The sequence below is a fragment of the Geospiza fortis genome, unplaced genomic scaffold (assembly GCF_000277835.1).
Source record: "Geospiza fortis unplaced genomic scaffold, GeoFor_1.0 scaffold138, whole genome shotgun sequence".
Lineage (NCBI taxonomy): Eukaryota > Metazoa > Chordata > Aves > Passeriformes > Thraupidae > Geospiza > Geospiza fortis.
This window is the reverse complement of record NW_005054307.1, coordinates 11,342,612-11,353,498: the sequence shown is the minus strand read 5'-3', so window position 1 is coordinate 11,353,498 and position 10,887 is coordinate 11,342,612. Positions and strand designations below refer to the sequence as shown.

The following is a 10,887-nucleotide window of genomic DNA, read 5'->3' as shown; positions in this document are numbered from 1 at the left end:
TGAATTTACTGAGTATAAATACTGAGTATACTGAGTACAAATACTTGACATAACATGAGAAGGTCAATCTTTCAAAGTCTTGACTCTCCAGAGCTCCCTAGTAAACTTGATTTACCATTAAACTACACAAAAGCTGAAGTTATTGAGTACCTTTTAGACTGAATGTTCTGGCACAACTTTGTCTCCTCTATGTATTGATTTTTTCTATATTTCAATTTTTCAAACTTCAGAGGGCTGGTTCACTGTGTCTACTGAAGGGCTGCATCTTACATTTCCACTGATGTCAAATTCTTTGTCTAATTCAGGAGTATAGGCACATTTAAATCTATTTAAAAGCTGTACTTTTTAACCACACTTTGCCAAGAAGGCCTATTTAATTCTGACTATATGGAAATATGCAAATATGGACTAATCAAAATTCTGGATTTATGGGCAAAACATTAGAAAAACTGTTATGATGTACAAAAATAGATTAAGAAAAAGAGAACAAAGCTATAGTAAGGTCTTACTAAATGACTAAATGATTAAATGTTAATCTGATATTATTCAAGACTCATTAGTCCAAGTACCTGTCCAGTGTTAATCTGCCTCAGTATTCAGGGCTTTGGTTTCTTGTGAGAAGTAAAGATCTTTCTGCTGCCAATTACCTTGATAACATGTACTTTTGTGCTCAAAGTTATCTGAAATTTGTGCATGAGTCTTTAATGTCTTATAGAAACACCCAATTTATTTGAAAAATCACAGTCAGAAGTGGATGAGGCTATGAATATCTGAAACTGTACTTCTGATATATATTCCCAGGAATAAGAAAAGAACAATTGCCTGACACCATGTTAAATTCATATTTTGAAGAAACTGTTCTCAAATAAGGATTGCTTCAGACTTAAGATTTAGTAGAGTCATTTACAGGCTTCATTTATTTTTCTTTTTGATAGAAGTACTTGTTTAACGTATCTTTTTGTGATTTAAACCATCTTTCTACAACATTTTTTGCAGTCTTATGTTCATCTGAGGAGATGGCTGCTGAAGGACAAGAAACAGAATGCCTCCTTCCTCTACACCTTTGACTTTTATTGTCAGTGTTGATTATTTATTTTAGTGCTTCTCCCTTGTGGTCGATTTAGGTTTCCTGCTGAGCTGGAAAAGCTTTGGAAAAATAACTTTATATCAGTACTAGGCAATGACAGCGAGCTCAATGACAATACTCCAAATGTCAGGACTTCAAAAGAAGAGAAGAAAAATGATACCTGTTCTCTTCTTTTTAATCATCATCTTCATGAAACGCAATTCAGCCTAAATATCTGGACAAAAACTACTTGATGACCATGTTAAGCCTATTTCAAACTAAAAGCATAATCCCCTATAAAAAACAATGGGCTATATCCCAGAAGAAAACAACAAATTTGAGTGAGCTCCATCAGCTGGCTTAGACAGCTGATGATCTCATTCTTTTCACAAAACCCCCTTTTTTTAAAAAAATCTGTCTCCTATTTACTTCTTGTTTGCTTGAAGACATACACTGCATTTGTGACATGAATACAGAAACCTAGAAATGGTACATGGAAAACATGGCTGGATCTTAAATCTGGCCCTTATTTGTGGTGTGCTGTTACAAGCAGAGAAGTAAAATGGTGACCCAGAAATGTCCATTTATTTCCTGAGTTCTGAAATACCAAGAATTTCAACATTGTAACTATTTTCTCATATTATTTCCTTCTGCTAAGCAGATAGGGGGATGAGCAGAAGATCAAAATCTGAAGAGAATCTACTGCTAGATGTGTGTGTCAGTGAATGTTTTCAGATACAATCCCCTATACAGCCCATCATTTAAAAAAACCTCCAATAAGTACTGTTTTCTTAGACCACCCCAGCTAGAGCTCAGTATTTAGAAATCATCCTCAGTTCATGCTAAGAGCCTACATACTGTCACCTTGAAGTGAGGCAGAGTTAAAGGACAGGAATGCAGATCCTTTCATGCTGGTAGGTCTTTATGCTAAAAATCAGTCACAACCTTATTTAATTTACTAGCAAATACATAATTTAAGTTAAATCAAGGATATAATTAAAGTTGAATCAAGAGGAGTCAAGGTGCATTCTCCATGCTCTGATCACATACTATTATGTGTTTGCTGAAGATCTGCAGCTGTTCCTTCCTCCCTCCTTGTGCTTTTACTGAAGGTCACTCCTTGGCTTGATAGCACCAGCTCAACTCTCTGTGTGGCCATTTAAACAGATTCCTGAAATTACCCATCTTAAACATCCAAGATGAAGTAAAACAAACAACAAAAAAAGACATAGGTATGTGATGTGTGAGATGTGAGTGTACGTGTATGTTTCTAAGCAGCTGAACCAGCAAAATAAAGCTCTGACATACCTCCAAGGAGGCTGGGAACATGAAGGCAAAAGATATGACCTTCAAAATAGGATCTTAACTCAAAAGAATTGTTAATTTTTAACCACAAACACCCACACTGTTCTTCAGTGTGTGACATATTAACTACTATTAATACATACACAGCCACTAATGCATAAACTCTGAATTCATTCATATTCTTAGCGCTTCGGAGACCACATATGTTAGTAAGTGTTGTAACTATAAGGCGGATACAAGAGAAGGGCTCTTTTGCCTGAGGTAAAGAAGGCCTAACTTGAAATGTCATTTTAGACTTCCTGAAATCCTTTGCCCCCAGAGAATCACCAAAGTAAAATTTTATTCATCTCTTGTCAAGCCTCTTGTAGTCACACTTGGCAATGTATCATTGTGTCCATCTGGGAAGAGACATCCCAGTGTTTCATTCCTTACCTTCATATCACAGAATCACAGAATCTGCTGAGTTGGAAGGGACCCACAAGGGCCCTTGAGTCCAACTCCCAGAGCTGCACAGCAGCATCCCCAAGAGTCCCACCCTGTGCCTGTGAGTATTGCCAAATGCTTCTTTGGCTTTCAGGCTGGTGCTGTGACCACTGCCCTGGGGAGCTGTTCCAGTGCTCAAACACCCTCTGGGGGAAGAACCTTTTCCAACCTAAATCTCACCTGGCACTACCTCAGGCCATTCCATTAGGTCCTGTCACTGGTCATGACAGAGAAGAGATCAGTGCCTGACCCTCCTCTTCCCCTCAAAACGAAGTTGTGGACTCCAATGAGGTCTCCTCTCAGTCTCCTCCAGGCTGAACAGATCAAGGGACCTCAGCCACCACCTTTGTTGCCCACCTTTGCACTCTCTCTAATAAATATTTTTCTTACTGTGCGGCACCCAAAACTGCCCCCAGCACTCAAGGTGAGACTGCCCCAGAGCAGAGCAGAGCAGGACAATCCCCTCCCTTGCCCTGCTGGCCATGCTGTGCCTGATGCCCCCCAGGACAGGGTTGGCCCTCCTGGCTGCCAGGGCACTGCTGGCTCATGTTCAACGTGCCATGGACCAGGACCCCCAGGTCCCTTTCCATGGCTCTGGTCTCCAGCATCTCATTCCCCAGGCTGTCTGAACATCCAGGGTTGCCCTATCCCAGGTGCAGAATCCAGCACTCTCCCTTGTTGAGCTTCAATGGTTGGTGATTGCCCAGCCCTCTGATTTGTTGAGGTCTCTGCAGGGCCTTTCTGCCTTTGAGGGAGTGAACAGCTCCTGTCAGTTTTGTATTGTCTGTGAACTTGCTTAGTGTCCCTTCCAGTCCTGGTCCAAGTCACTGATGAAGCTGTTGAAGAGCACAGGGCCGAGGATGGAGCCCTGTGGAACACCCCTAGTGACAGGTCACCAGTCTGATGTCACTCCATGCTCTGTAGTGGACTCCCACGATGGCATCTGCATTATTTGTTTGTCCCTTGATTCTCACCCAGAGGCTCTCAGGTGTGCCATTGGCAGCTGTGAGCTCCACACATTCTGCCCCTTCTATTCCATACAGTGCCACCCCTGCACCTCTCCTGCCCTGCCTGTCCCTCCTGAAGAGCCTGGAACCATCCAGCAGGGCACTCCAGGTACAGGACCCATCCCACCAGGTTTCACTTCTCAGCTGTGGCCAGATCATACTGCCTTTGATTCCCAATGGCAGAGCACTGTGATGACAGCTGAGGTAAATTTCAAGCCTCAAAAGGACTTTGGATCACAATATAAGGAAGGGAAGAAAATCACCAAGTGCAAGTGTAAACTTGTATCCTGCAAACCTTCTGTCCACTGATAGCTGGGTACAAACATGCAAAAGACAACTGAATAAAAAGTAATCAGACTTATACCTAATTTTTCAATTTGCTAAATGTTCCCTGGACATTAATTGCTCTCAACACCCAAGTTAAAGTACACATGAAAATAATTAGAGATTAAAAATACAGGAAAAGGAAGAACATGAGGGGAAAAAACTGGGAAGAAATAAAGTATAAAACTAAAGCTTCAATTTAGCCCACAGCTCATTGAAATCTGAGCAAATCCATCTGGCTGAGCTGGGAATTTCTTTACTCCTCTTTACATTGAGCACTGGGCCTCTAGATCGCATACACTGTGATTGTATCACAGGTATGCAATCCATGACATTCAGGACATCACGATTGGCTTCTTGGCCATCATACCTCACATCCTGAATAAAAGTATACTACATAAATTAGTAAATCAATCAATCAATCAATCACTTTTTAATTGTGCTATAGCTAGTGTGTAGTGATATATGTTATAGTTAGATTTCTGACATAAACTTTGTTGAGAAAGTAATGAAAAGCATTATTTGACATGTATACTACTTTACAAAAATCAGTCCAAATCAGCTCAGAGTATACTTAAGACACACAGGATTCCTCAAGTTAAGAGTATGTAATGTGATTAAAGAGAGGAAATCATTGGCAACTAAGTAAAATTCAATGGAGAGGAAATACTGCAAGGTTAATGATAAGTAAATAAAAAATCAAGCCTGCAACATCTCTTCTGTCACTCTGCAAGATAATTTTTTGTCAATATTTACTCTTAGCTCTTAGGAAGAGCCTGCATTCATTGGAACTTTGACTGAAACTCCCTTGACTTTAAAAGCTGATAATTCGTTCTGTCTTTGGGCCACCAGAGAAGTGTCCAACCTAAACAATGAAACACATATTGAACAGTGTAGAGGCTGGAAGAAACAGGAAAACAGTGCATTTTGATTTGAATCTTCTATACACTTAACAAAATGTGGAACATTTTTGAAAATGCATTGAACTGTTTAGATGGTATTTTAAAATTGCACACTAGCATAGGCAAATTGAATAGCACTGGCATTTAAGACTTCTCACACTCTTGGTTCAAAATATCTGTCTTATTCCTGATGGGGCTGCACATGTGTGTTCTGCTCAACAGGCATGAACAAAAACCCCTAGAGAAGCATTTTCGTCAGACTTTTACCTTTTAAATAGTAAAAAAATTAATAGAATAATGTCACTATGTTCTAAGACAATAGCTTTTGTAATAAATGGTATTTTTCTTGGCTTTTCTATATTGTTTATTTAAACCAACTATCCTGCACTCAGGATATCATTTAATGGTGTTCAGAGGTGCCACAAGAGATTGCCTTTATCAGTGCGAAGGTAAGCAGCACAGTCAAAGTCTGGGTGTATTTATTCTTATCTGGAGAGCTCACTTCATGACAAACATGAGTTGGATTTGAGATGAGCTTTGTGAGAACCTGAGAGACAGGGTAAGTAAATATTGGGTGATATCTGCAGAGAGCACAAGGAAGAAAGGGACTTAAAGCCTCAGATACAGGATCAGTTTATTACACTGTTCTTTATTCAGTAACCACTATAAAACAAATCTACTAAAAATTCCTTACATAGCCTTTAACCTAAAAAGCCCAACAGAATCTGATTGAAAATTACATTTTACTTACCAACTAGTGACAATATCTTAGATGTAAAAAGAAGTTTCTCTCTTAATTATATGAGAGTTTTGGATGAGTGCTATGTTTAATGTCTATATGATGCCTCCATAAAATAAGTTCTTTAAAAGTAAATACAAATTTGCCATGTTCCTGTTCCTTCTTTTGGCCAGCCTTAGAGTTATATTAATTACTAATGATAGATAAACTGATGTGGATCTTGATTTGACTTGAAGACTTGATGGCAGACTAAAGTGCATTTGTAATTTTTTAGACATCCGCAGGAGGGTGATGCCTGTCCATCTGTCATATCTTGTTTTAACTGTGCAATGTGCTTATTAATCAAGAGACTCATAGGAAACAATATTATTTTCTGAAATATTAATGTGCTTGCTCTTATTTCATGACCAAGCCCATGGCAATCCTCTTGAGCTCTTTTCCTAGAATGGTAACATCAGATCCATATTTCATTCATTTCCCATAAATAATGCAGCTTGTCTTCTGTGCTGCGTGGAGTATCATGTTATCTGTAACAGTTTACTGAAATATTTTTCAAATGCACAAATGCAATAAAGAATGATTTCTTGTAACACTGGCCTATTTATACCAGTTTTGCCTGATTGTTTTTTGAACTTCATTTTCAAAAGGCAGGTATGAGAAGATATTTTCTTCTTTGCATTGCTAACATGTAAATCCTATAGATCAGATGAATATAAGAACAATACAGTCTACTTATTATTCTTTTAATTGATCAAATGACATTTTTCTTGGAAAATTAAATTATTAAACTTATTAAAAGCAATTTGATTTTTGGAATGGATTACATTGCTCTGTTCTAGACTCATGACACCAAAAATAGTTTTAAAGTTTTGAAATTTGTGTAAGCATTCTGAGATACAGTCATGCCCTATTTCATTCCTTGTGATTTTCCCCACTACATCAGTGTTTCCACCACTCACAGGGAAAGGCCACCCCTTCATGACTAGTACTTTCTAGTACTAATTCTTGCTAATGCTGATCCTTCACAAGTACCACAATTATCCTAGTAACCAATAGAGACTGAAGGTTATACCTTGTTTTGCATAAATTTTATTTTGACCGATTTCTCCTTTCTTTTATACAGAAAGTTTATGTTTTTCTATTTGTTCTAAATGACTACATTGCTTGCTGAAAGACATGTTAGCTGTGACTAATAATAGATTAATAGATTGATTAATGGCACCTAAGGATTAGATTCAGTGGAATGAGTTTAACAACACTGATTAAGGCATCTCTGTTTGCATGATGAGTATGCTATCAATGAAAGAAATAAATTAACATGCCCTTACTACATTGAAAACAGACAAAAAACCCAAAAAATGTGTATTGTAATTTGGAAATCTTCTCTTGTTGAAAAGTAGTGTTGCCATTTACTTAGCCTTTTCTATCACACCATGACAGATAAGAAACTTGCTTTTAGTAGAGTGAAAGAATAGAAATTCAATCCTTATAAATTTAATCTGTGTATGAAAAAAAGAAAGGGACAAAACCTTCTCTTTCATACAAGGACTTCAGTGAAATTTTGTTTGTCTATATCAACAGTGAACTGGCTTGAAATGCTGCATAAACATGAGAGAAAACTGTGTTATTATATGGATTCTGTTCCCTGACGGTTAGCACAGTTACATTACTAGAACAGGAATATTGATAAACAATTCATTCTGATTTCTGTCACTACAATTCCCTCTAAGGAGAATATTTATTATAATATGATGTTAAAGATGAATCATTCTGTTCATGTTCATATCTCACTTCAATTCTCATTGCTGTCACTACGAATAAATGTCTACATCCTGGTCCAGGCTTTTACCTACGCAATCCCTAAGGTATGTCCCTAGTGATACTTCCAGGGATTTTGGATCTTCACTGTTGTCCAATAGTAAGTGTCTGGGCTCTTCATATGAAGGGAATAACTCAAGTGGGGGGTTCTGAACAATCATCCCTTTCTTTCAGGTTCAGCAAATCTATACTTAGCACAAGGCAGAGAAATGTTGCTGAGTTAAAGAAAAGAAACCACAAGGAGGTGTAGGTATTCATGGGTTTTTGTGGACACAAAAGCCTATGGAGAATTTTCTTTTCTCATATTTTTTGTCTACAGCAGAACTGAACTGACTAAATGTCAGCATCTGCAAAGTAGGTATCTGCATCTAAGGTAGCTATCCGTATTTGAGGGAGAAAAATTTCAGTTTATCTAATCCTAAAGGGGATGTCTCAAACAGGTAAGATGAATCATGGCCTAAAAGAGCCTGTTTCTCTCTACACTAATCCAAAGAGCAGAAGAAATGATAGATGCTAAAAATTAGGTGAAAATATTTTCCACACTCTAGACAAAATGTAAAAAGATTCCTTTAAATGGTGTAAGGAACAGCTAATACGAATTTCCAGCTAAAAACAAACTAGAAGTCAGCTCTTCTGTAGAATGAAGAATGAGTCCTTTTTTCCTCCCTCCACAGGAAAATTATAGAAAAATTATATGTCCTGAAATAAAGTGACAGTGCACAAGAAAGGTAATCCAGAAAGGAGGAAAATGTTGTGAGGAAAATGAAGGACAGGAAAGAGAGGTAGTGTGATATCTAACATATATCTCTTAGATATGTCTCCTACAAGCGAAAGAAGTAATAGCAATGGTAGCTAAAGGAGCAGAGTGACAAACATGCTAAGAGCAAAACAATATCCCCTGCTAGGAGAGTTTCTTTTCTTCAAGGATTACACTCTGAACATGAAGACACTTTTTGATTCAGTTAAGAAAGATCTATTTTGGAGTCTCCAACTATCCCAGCCAAGAAACAGGACTAGTGACACAGAGTCTTGCTCTTGTCTTACCTCTATAAAGAAGAGACTAGCTGCTGATGTTGGATGATGATACATGTAGACAGTCACGAGGATGGCTGCAGCCACAACGAGGACCAGCACCAGGATGCCGACAATTAACCCGGCGTGAAGTGTTCCACCTTTCTTCTCCACCGCGCTGTCGTCTGTTGAAGCTGCACAAAGAGCACACTTAGCACTGTAACTTATGCCTTACCCATTCCATCACGCAGATGGCAACTGAGCATTTCCTTTTTCTGTGTTACATGTACCTCATTTTCCACAGCCCAAGCTGGAAAAAGATATTAGATGTCTCTTTTCTACCACTGGGTACTTTCATAATCTTAATGAAGAGACTTTCAAAGGTTTTACTGATTCTAATTCAAGAAATGATATTAATATCCTTTCTTTTGAACGTAAAATGGGCAGTCTGACGTTCCTAATTGCCTTTATAATACAGTTTGCTTTGATTTTCTTATAAAATTATTTCAATTGGCCCACAGAGAAAAAAAGTACTAATTGAATACATTTTGAACATTTTATTTTTCTTTAAATACTCCAGTTGAGACATGCCACAAACCCTTGTGAGGTCTAGGTATTCTGAAAGCTTTATTCATTAGCTTGTAGAAGAGTTTGGAACTGCTCTTTGCAACTGAATCAGACAGCCAAAAGTGCAACAGATTGATGCAAATATCCTGCAATATTTTGATCTTGTTCTCAGTAGAATGCTTGTCATACCAAAGAATTACAGAAGACCATTCATTTACTAAACTTGATACCAAGAAGCCACTTGTGCTATGCTCCTGTCAGGATAAAAGAGGGCCGTCTGTGCCAGCAGTGCTTCCAAAATAAGTGACTGCAAGCCTTTCAACAACAATGTAACCTCTGGGGGAAAAGTTTTTTCAATATATTAACCAACACCTGTAGAACTGGTTGTTGTTCATCATACTCTTGCATGCAATAATTGCCGTTCTGCCCATTTCTGCAGGCAGAAGAGTCATTCAGGTTAAAGAAACACCAGTAGAGCTCTGGTAAGTTGACTTCACAAACTTCCATCATTCTGCTACATGTTCTTCACCCAGAGGGTTCCTGGGCTCCTCAGGGAGGTTGTTACAGCACCAAGCCTGAGAGGGTACAAGAAGCATTTGGACAATGCTCTCAGGCACATGGTGTGACTCTTGGGGGTGGTTCATTGCAGGGCCAGGGGTTGGACTCTGTGGTCTTTGTGGGTCCCTTCCAACTCCACATATTCTGTGAGTTTGTGTGATATTCCCACTGCTTTCTGCTTTTCTGGAAATTCCTCTAATCACTTTTATGGATTAGTCCATACAACACCTGTCTAGTCTTGCTTATGAAAAATTTTCTTTCAGGTCCACTTTTAAATTTCCTCTCACCATGCTTGCTTGGCAAGCAGACTATAATGAAAATCATTGATATCTGCAAACATCCTTTTTGCTGTGCCATCCCCTCGAAATATTTGTTTGGTTGTCTTAGTGTGCTATGTTCTCTGAGGTTCCCTTTTATTTGTTCTTTGAAGACAGATATGCGTTATGAGTATCACTTCAAACAAATCACTCACTGTTATTGTTATTAAGAGGAACAACAACAACAATGGCAATAAATGTACATGGTCTTTTACCATTCATCTGATTGGACTTGAATACTCCACACTAAAGTTAAAACTGAGAATTGGAAAAATATAGAAGAAAGGCATATTGATGCAGGTAGTAGTAAATGTCTTGCATGAGGGGCAATAAAAGAAAAGAGGCACAGTTAATCTGAGTGTTAGAGCTCATACACCCATGTATGGCAGCATGTTTATCTCCAGACTAAGGAAGGCTGCGTGGTTGGTCACCCAGCAGATTCCATGGCACCATTAGAACAAAAGGGAGAAAAGGAAAATGAAGATGCATGGTCTCAGCCAAGGCATATATCTGACTATTACTCCATGAAATAGTTATGCATCTCTGGGGATAGAGAAGGGATTCATGTACATATCCCTTTTGTCCATATTTCCTCAATCTTGATTCAGGACAGTCAAAACCCAGCAGTGTTGCTCTGTTCTGTCCCCTAAAGTCAGCGACACTTTGTGGAGTAAGGAACTGAATAACAGAATCAGAGCATAAAGAAGAAGATCCCAATACATTGGGAAGCTAAACTAGCGTGTAGGAAACATTAATGACTTTAAAAAAATTGCAAGCATGAGACCCACTC

At 38.4% G+C, this 10,887-nt stretch overlaps 1 protein-coding gene across 1 annotated transcript in view; it reads right to left on the bottom strand.

Annotated features, from left to right (window-relative positions):
* PLXDC2 (plexin domain containing 2) overlaps nucleotides 1-10,887 on the bottom strand; it is a 255,390-nt gene that overhangs the window by 6,961 nt on the left and 237,542 nt on the right. Inside the window, exon 13 of the mRNA XM_031066745.1 lies at nucleotides 8,689-8,849. Within this exon, the coding sequence (XP_030922605.1) occupies nucleotides 8,689-8,849 (161 nt within the window). The remainder of the gene's footprint in view (nucleotides 1-8,688; nucleotides 8,850-10,887) is intronic.